Source organism: Abramis brama, assembly GCF_963993115.1.
Source record: "Abramis brama genome assembly, chromosome: 10".
Taxonomy (NCBI): Eukaryota; Metazoa; Chordata; class Actinopteri; order Cypriniformes; family Leuciscidae; genus Abramis; species Abramis brama.
Genome location: NC_139972.1, coordinates 27,186,073 through 27,209,439, shown reverse-complemented (window position 1 = coordinate 27,209,439; position 23,367 = coordinate 27,186,073). Strand labels below are relative to the sequence as shown.

At 36.3% G+C, this 23,367-nt stretch overlaps 1 protein-coding gene across 1 annotated transcript; it reads left to right on the top strand.

Annotated features, from left to right (window-relative positions):
* The first annotated feature begins 4,096 nt into the window (after positions 1 to 4,096).
* fxyd5 (FXYD domain containing ion transport regulator 5) lies at positions 4,097 to 23,366 on the top strand. Its single transcript, XM_084125379.1, has 9 exons — positions 4,097 to 4,357; positions 8,993 to 9,035; positions 10,427 to 10,495; positions 10,841 to 10,972; positions 11,593 to 11,688; positions 12,261 to 12,290; positions 16,004 to 16,078; positions 16,176 to 16,221; positions 22,798 to 23,366. Exons 1-9 carry the CDS (start codon positions 4,331 to 4,333, stop codon positions 22,820 to 22,822), a joined length of 543 nt encoding a protein of 180 aa, XP_083981505.1. The 5' UTR covers positions 4,097 to 4,330; the 3' UTR covers positions 22,823 to 23,366.
* Position 23,367: the final 1 nt, after the last annotated feature.

Below are 23,367 nucleotides of genomic sequence, written 5' to 3'. Positions count from 1 at the left end.
TATCTTTAAAAAGTACTGTAATAGCACACCTCTCACTTCTCCTTAACAAGCTGCACAATTTAAGTTATAATTAATTTTTATGGAAAAACAAATGTGAGAGCCAGTAATTAAAATAGTACCATAAAGGAAAGTGAGAGTGATTGAAACTGACGGTCTATGGCAGACTAAACTCTCTGACAGATTTATATCCTATTTAACGTCAATCTTTTTTTATATCTTTTTTAGGACACTTGACAACCAGAAAGACGTTTCTGCACAGGCGCTTACTGAACACCTCAGAAGATTTCAATCAGGTAATTACCTCTAAAACATGCAATAATAACCCAGACATGTGTTTCAGACAAATTGGTGTAATCAAAGATTCATCTGGTGGTGTTTTCTTTTCCACTTCGCCCATCAAAAGCAGTTTGATTCCTGCATTGTACACATTTGTAATGTTTTTTTTTTTTTCTCAAATTATATTTATTATATTTATAAGAAAGTCTCATTGATGAGTTATTGATTATATTGATTCTCAGATGTTACTTCTGTCAGAGCTTTCAAGCAGCCGCAAAGGGGAAAAATGGAAAACAATGGAAATTTTCTCATTTATTTCCCCCAAAAGATAAAATGTGACACATTTTTTTCCCAAAAAGCATCATAGAAGTATCATAAATGGTCCATATGACTTGTGAACTATAAGTTTTCCGAAGTCACACGATAACTTTGAGGAACAGACTTAAATTTAAGACATTATTTATTTAAAACTTTCTTTTGAGGTTAGTCTTTTGAACAATCAATTGATCCAGTTCATAAAACTGGGCTGAAAGATTCTTTCACAAAAAATGACATGAGGCTCTAGTGTTTCATTACAGAATTATGAACTACTCTTTTAAAGAGAAAAAGGAAGTTTAAAATGAGTTCACAAAGTCAGGAGTTGAATGAGTCTAAATGTTAATGCACTTGAATAGATTTACTGGACCAACACGCTCATATGCATGCTCTACATGCATACATGGTTTCTGTTGTTTTATAGCTAGTTATTTTTGATTATTTCATAATGATGGGTCTGTCCCATGCTGTGATGACCAGTGACAAATTATGGCTACATTGGTCCCTAATTGCCACTTTTTCAGTCAACTGCAAGGACATGCACTCAAAGCTAAGTGGTGCTCCATAAACGTCCTTGTTAAAACTCTGTTCTCTTCATTATGCTAGGTAGTGTTAGAGTGGGAAGAAATTAACTAGATCTGTCCCACTACAGTTAATAAAAAAGCTTTTGGGGAAATTGCTCTTTTTTTTTCTTTTTTTTTTAAGGCAGTCTGAATTACTTTTAGTGTATTGACATGACGAGACTATTGAGTCCTTGTAAAAACCTTTAAAAAGTTTTTTGAAATTCCTACCATAATTAGTAAAGTAGTCATGAAACAGAAGTTGCAATACGATTTCTTCCCTTTTATGACATATATCCAAGGGAAACGGCCTATCAAACAAGGAACAATGTAGGGCGGGACTTGATTCTGTCCATTTGGGAATTGATTGGATTGTTGTGGTTTGCTATTGCTGTGATGTCATATGAGTGACAGGTTGCCCCGCCCTCGCGTCAGTAAACACATCATCAGAGAAAAGAGATGACGCTGAAAGAGAGAGGGAGAGTTATTTTGATTATGAAGATTATGAGGCACATTAAATAAAAAAAAATAAAAAAAATCATGTGCACGGATAAAAAAAAGAATTGTTCATTTTGATTTCATGGTGACTTTAAACGTAAAAATTTTTAGTAAGTTTATTTTATTTTATTTTTTTATTCCTGCACTTTTCAGACTTACAATTTTTCTATGGTGAATGATAAAACGGCGGAGGAAAAATTGCATTAACACAGTAAAGGCCCGTTCATGCCAAGAACATTAAGCACATTTCATAAGTATAAAGATAACTATAACAATAATTAGCATCCACACCAATGAATGATAACGATAACATTGTTTATTATAAGTGTGCTGCAGTTGGCTTCTATCGCTTTAAATTTTCAAGCTCTTTAAAACAGGATGGATTCTGATTGGCTATCAGTGTTTTTATTGTTCATCAGCTGGAAATAAATTAAATTAAAACTCTATAGTTATTGTTAGTTATTGTCCTTGGTGTGAACGTGATAGTTGACCCAAAAATAAAAATTCTGTTGTAATTTATTCACCCTAAAATTGTTCCAAACCTGTATGAATTTCTTTCTGCTGCTGAACACAAAAGAAGATATTTTGAAGAATGTCGGTAACCAAACAGTTGATGGACCCCATTGACTTACACTGTATTTGTTTCCATACTATGGAAGTCAATGTGGGTCCATGTTTGGTTTCAACTGTTTTATACATGTTTTGAACAACTTAGGGGTGAGTTAATGATGACAGAATTAAAATTGTTGGGTCAACTATCCCTTTAACCTGTTCTATGTCTAGGAAACAGATATTATAATGATCAGTAAGTAACCCCCTAGCAACCACCCAGAAAACCCTAGCAACAACATAACAACACCCTGGAAACCACCCGAAACATCCTAGCATCATAACCAGAATCCCAAAACTTTTTCTTTTTCTTTGTTTTTGTCCTATTTAAAAAGTCTTAATTTTAAATTGACAAGACAAAGGGAAATCTGTGACTATATGCAGCATTCTGTGGAAGGAAAGGAATCCTGGGATTGCGGGGGTTAGTGTTGAGAACGTGACATGGGGACGAGGCGTTCTGAATTCTGGAAATCATCTATTGTTTATTGTTGCAGAACAGACAGTTTACAGTGTGATTTATATAATGTGTAGGTGTTTAAATATGGAGGACATATAATAGCAGTGGTCTATACAAGGTGGGTTCAGTCAACCATGCTTAATCCTGTACTATTGAATCAGAGCAATGAACATGTTGATCATTTGAGAATTGTGCAATCTAATTTCTTTCTCAAGGAATGTTGGAGCGTGTAGGAGGAGGGGTTCCAGAGATCGCTTGATGTTCATTACAGCTCTTTTGAGGAGGCTAAAAACATCTAAACTGAACAAAAGTTTCAATAGTTTTATGATTGTACTCTAACCAAATTGTAGGCATAGGAGGCCTTGCTGTCATGACAACCTCTGGAACATGGTGTTCTATCAGTTAACACATTCAGCTGTGGTTACGTGGTTTCCTTCCTCTCGATTTCAGAGAACTCTGTATTCTGCTGCACGTCACTCCCAGGTAATCATTTAAAGGAGAAGAGTGCAAACTAAGAGAAAATATTCTCAAATAAAATCTTTAATATCTCAGATGTTTATCCTATATTGTTATGTTATTGTAATGTTATTGAATGGCGGGCAAATGAGACTTTTGTTTAAGTCTGCTGCTTTACAAATTATGAAGATACCAAAGCATGCGATCAAGTCAGATTTCAGTTCAAGACATTTTCAAACAGCACACACACACAAATAATGGACATGATTTAAAAAGGCTAAATGGCCCTGAAAAAAAGTGAAACTTGTATTGTTTGCAGTCAAATATGACCGCATTGAATTTCATCTCATGGAAAAGTTTGGTACTGCGCCCAAACAAAATCTTACTGAAGGCTAATTTTTTGAGAGATTAACCTCAGATTTAGAAATCAACTTGTTTAAGGTGTCATCTTTAAGAAGACACCAAACTTAAGTATGTGCTCCAATTCATTCAAGACTTATGACAGTTTAAGTTAGAAATGTTCATTTTAGGTCTATGCTCAAAAAGTGAATAAATGGATTGTAACTCCTGCATAAATATAATTTTGTACAATAAAATCCTCTAAAAATACAAAATAGTAATTAAAAAAACACTATTAGACAATAATATAGTACATTCATTTCATTGAAATACACGAAGAGCAACATAGGGTTCAATGTAAGTCTATGGTTTTTACACATTCACATTTTATTGACAAATGAAACTTGCTTAGCAAATATGTTGTTTTTTCTACATTGGTATAGCAAAAAAAATATCTCTATTAAATTGATTTTAATTTGTGTTCTGAACAAATACAGACTTTATTTTGATCTCATGGTAGATTTTGAATGGACAGACACGATGTAGCTGCCTACAAGCAATGAGTTACAGTGATGAAACACACACAATGTGAGAGAGGCTGGCATTAACACAGTTTGAATTGTAGACAATAGCTGATGAGACGGGCATAAAAGAGGGCTGGCAGATGCGGATGGAGTGAGAGGCCTCGGCACGAGTGAGAACGACTGAGAGTTAGAGGAAGTTCAACAAGGGCGTGGTCAATGCTTTGCCCAACTTCCATTTTCTCTCAGTTACGAGGAACCCACAGATGCTGCTCTCTGTTCAACTCTGATTGGATGTGATGCGCAAGATCAAAATGAGCATCAAGGTAAGCCAAATAAAACAGACAATATTTTTAGGTAGACTTGTTTTAAAAGATTTTGAGCTTGTTGAGTATGAAATACAAAGTAAGCATTAGAGAAAGAGAGAGAAGTAGAGACATATGCTTTGTCGAAGGCACACATGCTCCAAGCATGTGAGGTCACCGTGGACCAGCCTTTCGGTTTATCTGATCCATCGATCATGTAAGACCCAGAGGACGATCTGTCTTTAGAAACCGGTAAACACACTCACTCACCTGCAGTTACACAGCCACAGTTCAATACAGGCTCGCCCTCCATATATCAAAGTGGCTACTTCTAATGAAAAAAAGGTCTTGGAGGCCACAAAATAAAAGATTCAAATTTATAGAAAAGGGACAAATAAATGTGTAGTATATTATGAATGTTTGGAATAGTTTGAAAAGATAAAGGCTTCTCTGTGTGTTTCATGTAGAAATGTTATAGGTAATATTTCACCCCATAATCAGAAGAAGAAAAAATACCATTATATTTAGCATGAAGAAAATGAGGCATATTTTAGCACATATAAAATAATACAAATTTGTACTATATGACGTTGATAGATTTATCATGAAAATAATGTCACAGACAGTCTTGCATTTATACAGTATCAGCTTATAAAGTTGCGTTCACCATGTTAGGAATGCTACTGTTGCCAGTCTGCAAGCATTAATAGATAGATCCATTGAGACTTTCACTCCATTTCTTTATGAATCAGAATCATCTCTGCATTGAATAGTGTTATAAAAGATGGGAATGATTAGCTTGATCTAAACTTTCAACTCTACAACGCTAATTTAAAGTGAATGTTCAGTGAAGACACGTGCAGCAGTTCATGCTTTATAGGAAGTAGTGCAGAGTACTATGTGTTTTTTGTTATTAGCACTAAAACCATTCTTGTTGTTGTAGGGGAAAGTGGAGATAACTGTATCACAGTTTGGTTTTGCTCATTCATTCAGAATATGTTTAGCCTGAAGCTTTGATATGATGCATTAATCATCTTTGACATGTCAACAGTCATTACTTGTCTTAATTAAGTTTTTAACTTGAGTTTGATACAAATAAACTAGAAATGGATGCAACGGCTTCCTGCTGGGTTGTGTTCTCCATGTGCTGGTTTCAGCAGAACATACATTGAGACACATTTCTGCCGGCTTAGAGGAAGCTGTTTCTCTCATCCAGATCATTACACAATGTGTTGTAATATTGTTACCTAATCAGAGCAGACAGCATGAAACTATTCAAACAGCACGATAACTTATGTTGAGATAACTATTTAAATGATTGTAATTTAAATGTCAACCCTTAAAAAAAAAAAAAAAAGTAAACGGTTGTTACTGATTATCTGTTATTTGTGATCTTAGTACTTGGTGCATTTAGTAATGTTACTTACTCAACGTTTTAATACTGTTTTTCCTTCACATTATTGGAAAAATTGACCCCTACTTGTCAACAAGCTGAATGCAACATTATTTACTGCATTTGAATGCAAATCTCGGTATCACTGTATGTTTTGACGCTGGCACAACTTACCCCGAAGCATCTGACATAGTTTACATCACAGCTAAACTACCATTCAAAAGTTAACTTTTCTTTTCTTTGTTTAAAGAATTCATTTAATGGTGCCTTGTGTAATGTCTGCCAAAAAATCAATTCATACTCCACATTCCATACCAGATGGGGGCAGTATACCTCCAGAAAGTGAGTTGGTCTACTCTAGAGTAACAACCGAGAAACGGCATAGTCTCTATGCTCCACCCCTACCTTCACAACGACCCTAGAGCCATAGCCGAAGCCGAGCCAACTCCTAATAGAGAACGTTTTGACTCCAGAGGAACGTTGGTAAAAAAAGAAAGGTTGATGTCAAGTGATTTTGAAATATGACATCTTCAAGCTACTCCCCTTCACCTTTACCAGTGAATATGTTCATATTCGTTTTGTTCATATTACATTTTTATTGTTAGTTTGAATTACATTAATTTGACAGACAGCATTCACTGATGTTGACCAAGCTAGCGCCAACGTAACCAGAGCTGCCAACTCGCATGCATTCACCGTGAGACACACGCAATTGACACTTTTCACACGCTCTCACACCACACATCCATTTTCTCACGCACAGAAAAATCGCGAAGCAAAGAGGACACGGACACCGACAGACTAGACAGAGCTGGTTAGTTATGATATAAAAAAATCTCAGCTCTCAGATTCTGTCAATTTTATTACGCAATTCAAACAATAAATACCGTTTTGGCGCTTGTAAATGTTACACGACAGATCCCTAGCGCACGTGATCATCTCTACTAGCTAATAGTAAAAAAACACGAACACTGTTATACAGTAGGCTACAACTTACCAAAATGTTTTCCTCATACATAATATCGACCAATCAGAGTTTTTTATCAGCGTGAAGAGGTCAATAACATAGCTGGAGAACAATTATGTCAGATGTAGTGGGCTGTACTTTCCACACGATTGACATCAGGTTCAAGTACGCCCACAAGCCGTGCGAGTTATTCGTGTATTGCAGTTTGGCTGGTGGTTATGTTGCCCGCATACCGCCTCCCATGGCCGAAACTGGTATTACGACACCTGTCGGGCTGTGGCTAGTAATTTAGCATGCTAATTCAGGTTGATATCTCTGCAGCACTATAACTTGTCATTTTTTTAATGACATCATCGCCCTTATTACTTCTCATTCTTTTGATGCGTGTAGCTCATTTTTTGGATATTTTTACCTCAATTCTTACACATGGCACCTTTAAAAGTGAAAACTAAAGACTTTTGCGTTGTTACAAAAATGTCTATTTCGCATAATGCTGTTCTTTTGAACTTTCAAATTAATCAAAGGATCCTAAAAAAGTATTATAAAAATAGTAAGCAGCACAACTGTTTTCAGCATCGATTATAATAATCAGAAATGTTTCTTGAGTTAAAAATCAGCCAATGAGAATGATTTCTGAAGGGTCATGTGACTCTGAAGACTGGAGTAATGATGCTGAAAATTCAGCTTTGATCACAAGAATAAATTACATTTTAAATATATTAAGATAGAAACATTTCTTTTAAATTGTATTAATATTTCATTACAGTTTTTACTGTTAAAATAATGTAGCCTTGGTGAGCAGAAGAGACAAAAAGACTTCACAAAGTTTACAAAAACTTTTAAAAAACAGGAGGAAACCAACAGCACTATATAAATATAAATATAAAAATTGGAGGGGGGGGGGGGTGCTCATTTTAATAATGCATGGCTTATATTAACAACTTGCATGATATAGAAAATCTAACGTGGAAAAAAAAAGAAAAAAAAAATTCTCATGTGCATCCAATTGTAATGGATCTTTTCTAAATATATGTGCACAGTTTTCTAAATACAGCGATGACACAGTTTAACCAGAGACTCATCTTACCCCACTCTCCCTGACACCCTATTACTCTGCTATCATTGGTTCATATTCAAAGCCTTGAGTTTTGGACAAGTCTGCTGCAGTCTGTTCTCCACACCTATGGATTGCTGTATTTTGGTCCTGCAGTTGTTTGATTATACTAATGGAGAGCTTGGTGACTGTAATGGCGGCCTGTCATCTGATGTGTCATAATCCAGTGTTTGTATTATGCAGTGTTGCTAAGTAACCCCTCCCATTAGAAACACTGGCAGCCTTCTATTGTTTGGCTTTAATGGATCAAAAGGCACATCTCAGGACTGATTGGCTAATGGTAACATTGGGAAATGTCAAGACCTTTCATCTCAAATGCTCTCATTACATGGGCAGAATGTTTACGGGCAACATGAGAGAAGCGTAAAGCACAATGACAGATACACCGTTGCTAAATATTCAAAATTAAATCTAAAATGGATTCCCTAGATTCTTTTAAAATGTTTTTGAAAAAAGTCTTTTCTGCTAGGATTTGTTGATGAACACAAAGTTCAACAGAACAGCATTTATTTCAAAAATAAATCTTTTGTAAGAATATACTGTCGCTTTTGATCAATTTAATACATCCTTGCTGAATATAAAAAAAATAAATAAAAAAAAAATCTAACTTTTGACTGGTAGCACATTTAGTCATTGTCTTGGCAAAGTCTCATTTAGTCAGGCTCATTTAGGTATATAACAACACACTTTTCTACCATCCAACCATCCAAACAACCCCTAATGAATAAACTTTAGTTTGGGGACCAATTCTTACTTTGAATTAGTTGCTTATTAGCTTGCATATTACTAGCATATTGGCTTATAAAGCACATATTACTGCATGACCATATTCTACATCCCTCAATACCTAAACATAACCACTACAACAACTACCTTACTAAACGTAAATTCGTAAGCTTTAATAAAGGTTATTACAGTAAATTAAGAGTTTATTGGGGCAAAAGTCGTAGTTAACATTATATATGAGTTCCCTAAATTAAAGTGTGATCAAACATGTTTCTCACATATGAAAACAGTATAAAAGTATAGCAAAAAGGGCATTTCACATTGCTTTAAACATGCAATAGGATAAAGAGAATAGAATGCTGAAATAACAGCAGATGTTTGTAGGAAAAACACATCATGTTTTCTAAGTATAACCTGTTTGTGTATTTGTGATTGTGAGTGTTTTCTCTCTTTCAGATCATGCGAGGGGTGTCCTTTTTTCTGTTACTCGTCTTCAGAAGTGAGTTATCACTATTCTGCTCCTCTATTTCTCACACACACACACACACACACACACTGCATCTTTTATCACGTTACACGTAGGCTGTACACTATAAACATTTGTCAGCATAATCTGATAAAGCCTATTTTTAATAAAATCCTACATTACCAAAAACCACAAATGACCAGCGGGTCTAATATGTGGGCTTTTTCAGATGAAAACTTCAGATAAAAGATTGATTATAGCCTTTCTGCAATAATCACAGCGCTTGCCAGTAGAATTGCTCAGTCTCATGTGGCCATTCATCTTGTGAAGGGATTCGTTGGAAAAACTGTGCGTAGCCGGAAAGTGCATACAAAAAATGCTGCGGCTCATCTCTGCTAGACCACAATTAGTCCTTGTTCTGTGGCAGGGTCTATGAGAGGCCTGCCTTCATTACAAACCACTGCACTCTACATCAACACGCTGTTATTATGCCAGACTCGGAATACATTTGCATTCATCTGCTGCATGTGTAATCTTGAACTCTGAAGCCAACCACCATCATTGTGCTGAATGTGTTCTTTAAACACTCATAAGTCATTATGGTGTCAAATGGAGATGTTGGTTATGCTCTGTAAAAAATGCCTCATGTCGTCTTGTGACAATCTCGGATATTTGTCTCTACAGTCTTAATGAGAGTGCCACTGAACACAGCCAATCACATTCTCGCTCGCTCCTTCTGTAATAGGCCTATATATATATATATATATATAACTTCCTAATTTGACAGTTTAAAGTGTATATAATTTAATGTAATATAATATAGTTCCTAGTCATCGTTAGTTTCCTTGGTTGTTAATTGATTTACGCACATGTTCTGTTTTCCGTTGATTACTCTGTATTTAAGCCCTCAGTTCATTATTGCATTTATAATTTCACAGTATTTTGTTTGTAGTCTTCTTTATTATCTTTATATTTTTAGTATAGTGGCTTCATATTCATACAAACTTGTATTTCACACTATTACTTTTAAATTAATCTTTTTTAAGCTTTAAATTATAAGTCAGTTCATCCATGCAATAGATGGGGGGGGGTTTGCTAATGCCATTTTCTGGTCTTTTTATACACTATAAATAATATCATAAGAGAGCCATTAGCCTTCAAAATAATATTTGAATTGTTGCCAAGGCACATTGTTGAAAATTCCCCAGGGAAATCAATAACCCAAGATCTTGAACAGAATCCCAGAAACCTAACTTTACGGCAACTCCAAAATATGTGAGAGTATGATCAGCATCCAAATGACCACACGTATAGATAGTTGCCTGCACAAGATTTCTCCACCCAAACTTTTTCTGTCTTTGAAGAAGTAGATGATTTATTTTACTCACCAAAGCCAAAATGTGTGTCTTTTTCTGTCTGTGAAGGTTATGCAGCTGAAAATGAGAGTGAGGGCACCACCACAACACCACTGTCTAACACCACTGGACCCATGGGTAATAGTAGGATTTTAATAGTATTGATTTTTTACATTTTTATTTCCCTGCATACCAATTCCAGGATTGCCTATTATGTCTTATAGAATTGTTATCTGTTTATTCTATGCCATCTTTGCTGTTTTGAATCTAAGTGTTTCCAATAGAGCTAAACTGAGTTACGTATGTGGAACGACATTCCCTGGTCTCCCTTACCTTGATAACATACTCTGTAAAGTTTGATCCGTCTCGGAAAGAATTGATTTCCGGTGGCATGATAAACCAGGGCTGTTTGTTTCGACTTATATCACCGTCTCAAATCTCAAATACAATTCAATCACAGAAGTGTTCTCCTCGTTCCTCCAGATAACCTGAATGCGACAGGGGTGACAATGAGCCCATACGCACAGCAGTTAAACATCACCGTACCTGTGGCGATCACAAACATCTCAACTGGGACCTCCGCCGTGACCCCCAACAAGACGTCTGCCGGACAGCGTAAGCTTTGATGCCCCTGACTTAAGTACAGCTTCGGTAAAACCTCCCACTCAAACAGAAGGACTTTCAGTGTGGGATTGGGGGAGGGTAACAGAGCCGAGGATTGCATGAATAGCTGAGAGGCTTCCTCTTTACTCATGCAATTCATATCAAGGGCACACATAACTTAGAAACTAATTAGCAGGTAATTAGAAAATGTTCAACGCTCTTTCCATGCTGAGAGGCTTAAAGATAATGCGGCATTTCCGCGGGATTGCGGAGCACGGTCGTGGAGAGCTGATATGCTTTATGAAGAATCAACCAACCATATATCCTGGGAGAGCGGTGCCATTGAAATATGCAAGAATTGAATTTGAAAGACAGGGCCGGACAGAGAACGAGTGCTGCTGGAATTTAATTAGAAGCAATTACGGACAAATGCATAGGATTGAGATAAGGGGAAGCGTCTGCTTTTCACACTGAAAGTCTTTGCTGTCAACTTACATTTATGGACAAAAACGGGATTCAAAAGCTCACTCCTATTCATAATTCTGTGAGTTTGAGGAAAGAGTGTACATGCTAGATTAGGTTTCTCTCCTTGTCTTTCTCCCTGACCTCCTCTCCCTCTCATTTTCTCATAGCAACTGCCGTTGACACCACCATCAGCAAAACCACCATCAGCAAAACCACCATCAGCACAACCACCATCAGCACAACCACCAAAGTAACAGTGCGGGGTAAACTTTCTCATCTTCCTCATCTTCCTCAAGGATACATTGATATATTGGAGGTGGTAGTTTCCCCTTGTGCCAGTAACTATATATATATATATATATATATATATATAAATTGCATAATAGTGAATAAATAATGACATACTTTTCATTACAACATTTTCGGGTAAGATATCCCTTTAAATTCCATCATGGCTATAGCATATATTTAAATATGAAAAACCCATATCAGTCTCTCTCCACTGCTTTTTACCCATCAAGTCATTAAGTCATTTGCATAAACAGCATCCCATTGGCTCAACCCTGACTGGATCATAGAAATTCGTGTTGGAGGTAATTTAAGGTGGACGGGTGAAAGGAAAAGTCCTCTGATTGTGTCATCCCATTAGAAGCAGCAGGCTCATGGATCCATCACAGTGAACACGAATATGCCAACACACACCCACACATATACTAGTAGCTTATTTTACATATCATGAAAATGATGGAGTCCATTTACATTTTATAGGCACATAGACTGTCTTCAGGTCTTGTTTGTTATGTCAAAACCTACATTTGTACATTTTCTTCAACAGATAAGAGATGGGATGAGCCGTTTAATTACAGTAAGTATCTATTTAATCATTTAGTAATTAATAGTGCTTACTAATGCAGACATCACAATTACCACTGGAACAAACCCCTAACCTAAAGTATTAAATGTTAGCCTGTAAATCGACCCGCTCCATTTGTGCTACAGATGTGAATGATACTTTATAAATCATGTGTTTTTTGGGAGGAGTTGTGTTAGAACGTTTTTAAGTGATTGGACTTTTTGATTCACACATGATGGATGATAAAACATCACAGTAATCTGATCACAGTGTTATTGTAGTATTATTTATATACTATTATAGCATTTTTTCAGTTTTCACTGTGCTTTTTCATCATTTTGATACATTTCTATTTAGATTTTTTTTTTTTTTTAGTTTTAGTAGTTTTAGTTCTTCAACTTATTTATTAACAGTTCATATTTTTTTGTTAAAAATAACAACACTTTCTAATAGACCAAATATTTTGTGATCTTGTGGCAGCGTTGTGTTTGTGTTTATTTTAGTTTTATTACAGTTGTTTTAATATTTTGAATTAGCTTTTATTTTTTATTTTAGTTTAATTTCTCTAATTTCTAGCAATTTTACTATGTGCTTTTGTCATTTTTTTTTTTTTTTTAAAGTTCCTTATGTAGGTTTCATTTATTTATATCAGTTTTAGTTAGTCTTTAGTTTTTATGTAATTCCTGTTAATAATTTTAGTGCTTCTACTTAAACTTAAATTTCAGTTTATTGCCAAGGCATCATTTCAAATTTACATTTAGTTTATCAACTAATGTTTACATTTTATTTTATTTTATTTTATTTCAGCTTTATTTTGATTAACAGAAATGTCTTAATAGTTTTACTGCGTTCGAAATCGCATACTGTACAGTAGGTAGCTACTACATTTGGTTTGAAACTTACTTTGCGACTGTTAATAACGTATGTTCTTTATAGTATGATTGTTGGTAGTATGAATGAAATTCGGACGTATTATATCCACCATGTTGTCACTATAGGGACTTTAAGCAACAGAACGACAATGGCATTCTGGCGTTCTATTGCGCAGGCACGACATTAACTGCTACTTCGCAACGTTCTACTGTAACCGTCTACTACGGGAGAACAGCTGATTTGCCGTAGTCATTACTACTTGACAAATTAAGAAAGTTATGTTTTATGGTATGTGGCCTTGTAATTGTTTCCGATATCTATATCAGAAACAATATGTATATGTATTCTAAATAAAAGACACAGGTTGTACTGAATGTCAGCTTGCTTATTTTGCTCATGCCCAAAGCAACCATTCTATTGCTTTTTAAAATAACTTTTTCTGTATTTTGTCAAATGAAATTATCCTCTATACCGTCCTCTTCACTGTTGCTTAGTGAATTTTGAGTTCTTTAGCTACGTCAGTTAACCGTTTACTTCCGGCTGGCATTGCAGTTCCATCAGCAGCAGTTGCTTAAAGTCCACCTGTAGTCAATCATTTTATCTCTTAAAACTTATCTTTGATCACCAAAATGACATATTTAAATGTTTTTCCCTGAAAAAAAATTCTTCATGCCTTAAAATAGCTTGAATGTAACTCTACACCCTTGCCTCATTTACTATACGTTGTTCTATGAATATGCAAATTAGCCCCGCCTCCACTCACTCACACCAACTCAGAGATCCACTTGTTGACGATCACACATTGACCAGGGGTGCGTTTCCCAAAAGCATCGTTAGCCAACTATGGTCGCAAGTTCCGTCGTTACCAGCATAGTTCAACGAGTCGGTGTTTCCCGAAACCATAGTTCTAACGAACATTCACAAACAGCATCGCAAAGTTGTGTGGTTGGAACGACTTAATGAATCTGATCGAATTAATGCTACATGCTTTGCTATAAATTACGAATATGGCATCTGAGGGCTATTTCTCATTTTTCTCAGTTATTTTGCTTCATTTTCAGATTCAATCATAGGCTCGTTCTTACGTGGTAGAGCATGTTCACACATGCGCACTCTTCAAAAATTACGCTTTACATCTCTTGACAAACTAAAAGATGTAAATTACATTTATATGTATTCTAAACAAAAGACACAGGTTGTACTGTATGTCAGCTTGCTTATTTTGCTCACGACAAGGATTGATTAAAGAAAGTTATTACTCCACCACCTGTGTGACATCATTAACCAACGTGGTTGAACGACCAATTTGCGACAGTACGGTTTCTGGAAACAGTCGTGACTGGCTAGTTGATTTCTTCAACGATGCATCGTACTATGGAAGTTAACCAGCGAGTTACGTCATTGTACGGGAAACGCACCCCTGATTGGTTACAAGGTAGTTTGTGACATCAGAAACACCAACGATTTCAAACTGCATTTTTGAGACTGTCTTTGGTTCACTGCAAAATACTCTGTAATGGTGTTGACTTATGAATTTGCACATGGTTTGTCTTAAAGCACATTAAAAACACCACATAGACAACATTAAACGCTTGATTTTCACCACAGGGGGACTGTAAAGTCATGATGTCTCCTACGGTATGGCTTCAGTTGCAGTAGCAACTCAGTAGCAGGTCATCCGGGGAATTTTCTCCTGTTGTTTTTTTAATACTATGAATTCGGACATACTACTTACACGTTGTTTTTTGCCTACTAAGGAAGTAGGAATATTTTGGACGCAGCGTTTTAGTTAACAAACCCTGTCTTGTGTAACCAATTAACAACTAATCACGAAATGTGGCAGTTTCATTTGTAATATCACAGCTGTGCTGTTCAGGTGTTAATTGTCTGCTGGCTTTTCTGGTACAGTGGCATACGAGCCGCTGACAGTGCGTCCGCACACAAAGACCAGAGGAACTCCACCTCCCTGTCAGTGGAAAGCATTGTGTTTATAAGAAGCACAGAGGTGCCGAGCATGAGCGCTATTACTGTCTCAAGTGCTGTAGTTTAAAGCTTATGACCTGGCGACAGTCGCTGTTTCAATCACTTCCTATTGTTAGAGCAGCTAGGGCATCTGACGTTCAAGAAATATCCTCATTAGCCGTGACCCGTAGATACCTCTGTTCTGCATTCATTCCCCAGGAACTGAGTTTAGAAGTGCTTGAATATGTTCCAGAGTCATCAGTTAAGGGTGTTTTATGCCGGTTGATTTTCACTGTTACTTCAAAGTGCGTGTGCGTGTGCATGTGTGAGGTTATGCCTGCTCCCACAAGGATAGTAAAACCAGGAATCAGCTACCAGACAACAGTCCCTTGGAATAAGAGCTTATTAAACATACTAAATAATGACTTAATAAAAATGCAAATTCCCAAAATAGTAATGCATGTATATTCCATGATTTTCTTTTTATATATTTCATAAAATATATATATATATATATATATATATATATATATATATATGAAATATATAAAAAGAAAATATATATATACAAACTGTAAATACTACATGTGCGATATGATCATGTTTGTGAAATTCACCCTTAAATGATGAGAGAGCTCATCAAATGTTTTTATTATTTCTGAATGTAATAAAGTTTAAGATGTTTATAAAAATGACTTTTGCTGCTTCTCCTGCTGAGAGAGACACTCTTGATGATTTCAAGTCTCCCACGACATCCTCACACAAACATGAAATTAAAATGAATGTGACTTTATGTGTTTTCAGACTGTTAGACCAGATTTGTGTGTGTGTGTGTGCTTTGCATTTTGATTTATGCATAACTTGACTTTTTTTTTTTTTTTTTTTTTCAGATTACAAATCTCTGCGTCAAGTAGGGTTGATTATTGCTGCAGTTCTTTTCGTGATGGGAATCATGGTGCTTGGTTGTAAGTTAACCCAACTTCAAGTTTCAGTCATGATAGTCACGTTTCAATTTCTCAAACATCTTTTCTCACTTTTTTCCATTCTTCCTTCGTCTGAAAGGTGGCAAAGTTAAACGATTCCCACGGTGTCGAATTGGCAAAGGAAGGTGAGCAAAATCTCTCTAGTGTGTGTGTTTATGTCTTGTGTGTGATGCTCAAAGTTCAAGTCAATGGCATATTAACAAAGACGTATTAGTCCATGCTGTTAGCTCTCCTGTAAACTGATCATTTAGGCAAATGTAGTAGTTAATTCAAGTTGCATATGCATATATTTGCCTACTGTGCATAGTATACAAGCTACATACTGCAGCAATATTAAAAGTAGTATGGTACTATGCTATTCTACCTAACCATTGTTTGCTACTTGAACGCATTCAATGATTGGGTGCCTAATAACATTTGACCTCTTTTGCAACTTCATGATGTGTCTTTATAATCGTTACAGACTTCATTGTATTTAGACGCCATTAGGGATTTTATATAGATTGATCCAAAGCACATGATTTCAATCTTGCCACATATGATGAATGCAAAGAGTTTAACTTTAATGTGCTTATTATACACCCCTCTGTGCCACTTTAAAACGGGAATTTAAAAATGCAAATACACAGCAGTTGCATTGGCAGAATGTCAACTGAATTGACTTGTGCAAGAGAGACAACAAAACAGTATATAATTTCAGTAATATAAGAGAAAAGTAATGACATGCTTCTCTTTGAAAAGAGCCTTCAAATGGTCTCAGCTGTTAAGGTAAAAGGGCATAATTTTCTTTCTTTGCAAAATAGTTAGAAACGGTAACGCTTTACCTGGAAAGAAAGCAGTTGTTGACATGGCCTTGCCTCTCACAGAGCTGATGTGAAAACCCGCTAAAGGCTTTAACAGCCGATTTATGCTATATTTAATGAAATATTTAATGTCCTATGGGCTATAATGTTGCATTATATGACTTTGGAGGGAAGGTTACATTTTGTAAGCAAAAAGTTATTTTGCACACACTTTTAAAGTCACCATGAAATCTTTAATCAAAACAGCTTCCCTTCCCTCTTCCAACAAGATCTCTTCTCCGATGATGTGTTTACTGGCATGAGGGCGGGGCAACCTGTCACTCACATGAGATCGGCCACTGTAAAAAGTAATAAGTTGACTTTACTTAGAAAAGCTGTGGAAACTGATTGCCTCAAAATTTTCAAGTGAATTAGGTCATAATGTTTGATTTGATACTACTCTCTATTACTTTGTAGAGTTAACTTGCACATTTGTACAGATTACCATAAAACTTGAGTAGAGGTAACTCAATTTCAAAAGTTTAGGCAACTTACAGATTTAAGTAAGGTGAACTTAAACAAAACAGTTATTTGAACATGTCTGCTTGTTCATTTTACTAGAGGAATATGTGGAAACTGATTGCCTTAAATTTCTCAAGCAAGTTCTACTCAAAATTCTAAGTTAAGAATACAAAGACAGACAGCAGATTTGGCACAACACTAGAATGTTTATTTGCTCCATAAAACAATATTAATTTGAGACATTACTTAAGGCATGCCAATCAACATGGCCCACTACAACATTTTAGAAGAAAAAAAAAGCACATACTGCACTCAGGAAAACAAAAAGACAATAAAAAGATCAATGTTTTTAACATCTTTATAAAGTGGTCAAAAGGAGAGCTTACAAGTCTGTAAGTTTAGTACAGGACACATTTCCTACTACAGTTCTCTTTAAAATTTTGGCCAATGGACAAAATCACTCTCTGTATGAAGTCGAATGTGCTCTTCAGTGTTGCAGGATAAGTTTAGAGCATAAATTAGTCCAAAGAGCAAACAAATTGCTTGTGGAATATTTTCATGTTCATCCACAACCACTGTACCTTCCAAAATGACTGCTGTTGTTGTGGCATCAAGATGCAGGGAGTAGGGTATGGTTGCAGAGCCCTTTGGAATCACTGTAAGAATGCCTTTTTCAGTGTGGGAAATATCTTCATTGTCATCACAGTCCTAAAAATGGGAATAGCATATAACAAAAATGAGGTCAAATCAAGCCACAAAACTTATTTTAAAGGGATAGTTCACCCAAAAAGAATTATATCATCATTTACTCACCCTTATGTTGTTCCAAACCTGTATGAGTTTCTTTCTTCTGCTGTACATTCAGCAGAAAGAAAGAAACTCATACAGGTTTGGAACAACATGAGGGTGAGTAAATGATGACAATTTTTATTTTTGGGTGAACTATCCCTTTAAGAGCACATATTCTAATTAAAGCATGAAACTAAATTAATAACACTGTATTATGTCTAAGTAAAAGTAAGTAAGTAAAATGTATTTATAAAGCGCTTTTCACAGATAAAATCACAAAGTGCATTAAAATCACTAAATGTAAAGGCCCTTTCAAACAGGACACAGCAGTGGATGCAGGGAGGAATACATGCATCAAACCACTGCATGAAAAGACAAATAAAACTGAAGCCCAGCTATACAAATTAAAAATAACACACAAAAAAAATTGTCTTTCTTACAACTGTTTTTCATTAATTTCTTTATGTAATATAAAATGTATCTTGTGTCTTTTTTCCTCTAATTTCTTAATTATTTTCTCTATCCCTTACTTTGTTTCTGTGTCTGACTGTTTTATCTTGCCTTCATTACTCTTCTTGCCAGATGTCAAAACTGTTTGAAGAACAGTTTGCCTTTTAAATAAGAATAACATCAGAGAAGAAAATACTTACAAAATTTATCTTGTAAAAATCAGAAGGGTCCTCTCCTTGGAGGAGTGGTAGGCCATGAAGAACGGCTGATCGTACCGCATTGATGTTGGATTTCTGCAAAATTATAAAATGTATATTAAATAACGCTCATGACACTAACACAACAAAGAGCAAACAAAAACAGCAAAGGTAACAGTTGTTTTGCTATCGGAAAATAATTGTAATATGTCGAGGAGCTTACTTTATTTTCAATCTGCTGCAATATCTTCTTAAAGAGCAACTTGCAGGTAAAAAAAAAATCTAAATGAATATATAACCGTGTATGAAAATACCATATGAAAAGATAATGCAGGATTTAAAATGTTTTAAAACGACATAATGACACCAATTTAGTAGATAAAGTGAGCGTTTCTTTGACTGCTCGTACAAACCGCTTTTTTTTCAACATCGCGTCATTTTACGTCACACGAGGGAGACGTGTGCTGTGCTCTGCCGCAGCTCAGTGCAGAGTGGGTTGGTATTCAGTAAGAGCGGTCGTGAGACAGTGTGTTTTCAGTAGTTTTTGTATTTCAATTTATCATCGTCATGGTAAATTTATGTGTTTGTGGAGCTTGCAAAAACTCCAGCCTGTCAGGACATCGAGTCCACCGGTTTCCTAACAGGAAAAAGGACGGTGCTATCTTTCGTGCCTGGGTGCGGGTTGTGCAGGTGAAGAGACGGGATTTCTCTTCCGCGTCGGCTTCGGAAAACGCGGTCGTGTGTAGCGTTCACTTCAGATCGGAGGATTATCGTCCCGGCGATATGAAGGAGTTCAACATGGGATACCGAAGTAAGAACCGGGTGAGACTCAGAGCTAGTGCGGTTCCTTCAGTGCACGCATCTTCGGGTTCTCCCGCTGGATGTAGGCGCGAGCACAACATCAACTGGCAAACGCAATGTAAGCGGAACGAAACTGAGCTAACAGTTACTCGTTATTGTGTTTGTGTGGACCGTTTATCAGTTTGGACCAGTGCAGCGCGAGCCTGATCAAGCAACACTGTAGCCTAACTGCGAGATCCAGTAAATAAAGAATTCGCCACTGAAGTAATAACATCGCTGCGAGATCTAGTGAGAAATATTCACATTTCTCCGTTATTAACGGATCAAACAGCGCTGACGTGAAAACCAGGAATAAACATTGTGCAATGAATGAACGAACTATCCAGTGTCCATAGATCAGCAACATTCACCATGGCTTTACTGTAGTAACACTAACTGCAACCATGGAAAGTTTGGCATTTTCCACTAAGGCCCAGTATGCATCCACCTCCCTGCAACACTTACTTTCCTCAGCTGTAAACATTGCCTCGCATTTCCCACACAAGCACCTATGGAACAAAAAATGTATCAGGAATAAATATCTCTCTGTCTCTCCATGAGAAACTGCTAAGTTATATCACGTAACGTTAGTCTGGGCGGATATTAATGAGCATGACAAACGCCTGATCAAAGCTTAGTTTCTGTTATTGTAAGTTCCAATATGTTCTGTCTAACATTAATCCTGGCCTGTCCCTGCTCTCTTGGCAGCCTAGCAGGCTCATAATTGTATGGCTGTGGTCCGTAAACAATTTCCTCAGCGTCCGAAATGTCATTGCAATCCATATTTCCCTGTTGTTTGAATCGACCGCTCTCCCTCGTGCTACGTCACGACTCTCGCCCGTCACGCCCATTTTCAGATGCGGAAGTAAAATTTTCTCACAAAAACGACTCCAGAAGCCACTGTAGCATATTTATAATTTTTTTTTAAAGAAAATCTAGTTCCTACATTATTTTTCTATACATTGACTTGTTGGGTCTTCTAACCTGCAAGTTGCTCTTTAAGTCTGGAGCCAATGTCTCCACCTTTAGCCCAGAAGATATCGATGAAACGTAGAGTGAATCGGTCCAGTTCTTGAAAGAATTCAGTTTGACGTTTTTTGCCAAATACAAGACTAAACTCTGCCAGGATCCAAAAAAACAAAAACAAAAAAAGTAGGACAAACTGACATTAAGCACTTTTCACTGAAATGAGTATAAATTAAACATCAAAAGTGGTTAATGATCAACTTGCTTTGAAAATGTTGAAGATTAAATTATATAGGAAAACAATAAAGACAGGAATATTTACTCACCTGACTCTGAGTGAAGAGGGCTGGCCACCTTTCCACTATTCTTCACAGCAAAGCTCCTCAAAACTGCAAAGTGGGCAGTAAAATATCAAAAGGATGTTATCACATGAACTGGATTGGCTACCATGTACCTTATGTTAATGATTTTTTATTAAGTACATTCTTAGTGCATTTAATTATTTTAATGAACACAGACAAACTTTGTAGACATATGGAATCGGAGTACTTCTAGAGTAACGTTAGCTTCCATGTTTTAATCTAAAGTGTTTCAACAGCTGAGACCTCTTTTCACAGGAAAACAAGCAGAACTTGCACGTTCAGTGCACCAATTAAGTCTCCAAAATAAGCATACACAAAAGAAAAAGACAAAAATAATAAGGTAATAATTACTTGTTAGTGACGCTTTCTTAACTGTTGATCATTTCCATGTGAACGAACGACACGTGAGCATCGAACGTTCTAGAAAGAATGTTCGTAAAGTAGGCCGCGCAGGTTTTTACATAATGATAAACCCCGAACTTACAACCGAGTAAAATAGCTTACAAACTTTAAGTTACATAAAAAGTGTTCAGTAAAAATCGATTTTTGCAACCTAGCTAGTAAGTTAAGCCACTGGTCTCTCAGCTGGTCTCATTATTTCGACATAAAACTACTTAAGTAACAGTTAACTTATGCCTTTTCCACTTACGTGAGAATCTAATTACATTTGTTTACGTTTTTATAAGCAATACAATGACATTGAGGTTTATAAATAGCTTACCTAATTTTGCTGTTGCATCCCGAACACGAACGAGCTGAAGTTCTTCTTCGTTGATTGTCGTCTTCAAGTTCAAACAATAACCAAACCTTCCCATTGCGCATGCGCGAGACGAAAATGCATTTATTTAATCATGGCTTAAACTTAACCAATAAAGGGCAGTAAATATATCTGTTAATAAAAATATAATGGATTGTGACACAGCAGCAGCAAATGGGCTTGCCAATAAGCTTTAATCTTAGTAGTTTCCAAGTTATTTAGTGCAAAGGAAAAAACACACGCACGTGTGCACGCGCGCGCGCACGTGTGTGTGTGTGTGTGTGTGTGTATAAACTTAACAACCGTTTCTAATTGTAGGGTATTTACTAAAATGTTTATTCATTTCATTATTATTAGGATTATTATTATTATTAGCAAATTCTGTGCTTAAGAAGTTTGCAATAGTGTGAACATGCCTTTAGTACAATACACTTAACAATCTTAAGTACAATGTACTAGATTTGTTTAGTATCCACCTAAAAGTTCAGAGTACAAAGTCTAATCAAGTTAAATCAACAAATTTTCCAAAGTAAGTTAAATTCACTAGTTGTTCTTAAGTAGATTCAGCAATTACTTTTTACAGTGAATAGCAAACCATATCAATCCAATCAATTCCCGATGGACAAAATCAAGTTCTGCCCTACGTATTTTTTTATTTTTCGAAAGGCTTTCACTTGCATGTACTTCACAGAAGAAATTCGTTTAAAAAAAAGACGAAAAACCTCAGTAATTATCGTAACTTCCGTTTCATGCCAACTTCAATAAATTTTCAGCTGATTTATTAAGAGCATTCCCACAGGCAGTTATTAGTGCAAAAATCTGATCATAAATGGGATTTGTTGCGGGTAAAAATACATCATTCAAATATGACGAATCAGTTTCCTAGTTTTCTCAGTTTTGTAGCTGTTTTTTTAGCTGTTGTTTCCTACATAGAAAAATTATTGGCTTATTGGCTTTGAGAAACCTTTGTTTTTTTCCCTCTTTTCAACCTCTTTCTATTTTTTTTTTATTAATTATTTTTTGTCTGGGTGTCTAGTTCATACGTGGTGACCAGAAGTTAACACTCTTCCCGGCATTGATCAGCCGGCTCGCCAATAAACAGAAGAACAGCAGGAGAACACAAAGGAGCCAGTCAGACCTGTTCCGACAGCAGTTACAGACTTACATTTCCCCCTTGTGAGAACAACATCATAAAAGATGGAGAGGTTGTGTGTGTGTGAACGTGTTCATTATTTCAAACTGATCTTCGGGTTTGTCACACTGAAGCGCCGGGGAATAAGATGTGTGCTATCGTACAGCACTAAACGCCAATGGTAACACAACGGCTGAGACTTCGGCAGATCCCAACGTAATCACGCTTCTCAGACACAAAATCCCTTCATCCCTTTGCTCTCCTGCACCAAACGGCTCTGTTTAAGCGTCAAACTTTGTACAACACAGGCCTGTACTTGTGTTTTATTATTTCAATATGTGCATCCTCAGGTGTGTCAATCATTTGGAAATTGAGGGAAGCTTTGTGTGGCTCACAAGCGCCCTCAAGAGGCTTCCAGACACATTTATCATGAGTTCTCCCGAGAGGAGAGAATAAAAACCGTTTGACTCTGAT

Bases quoted from the DNA above. Each gene is read 5' to 3' on its own strand.
- fxyd5 (XM_084125379.1), top strand. From the start codon at position 4,331: ATGCGCAAGATCAAAATGAGCATCAAG. The intron at 4,358-8,992 runs GTAAGCCAAATA...TCTCTCTTTCAG, and splicing joins AGATCAAAATGAGCATCAAG to ATCATGCGAGGGGTGTCCTT. The intron at 9,036-10,426 runs GTGAGTTATCAC...CTGTCTGTGAAG, and splicing joins TCTGTTACTCGTCTTCAGAA to GTTATGCAGCTGAAAATGAG.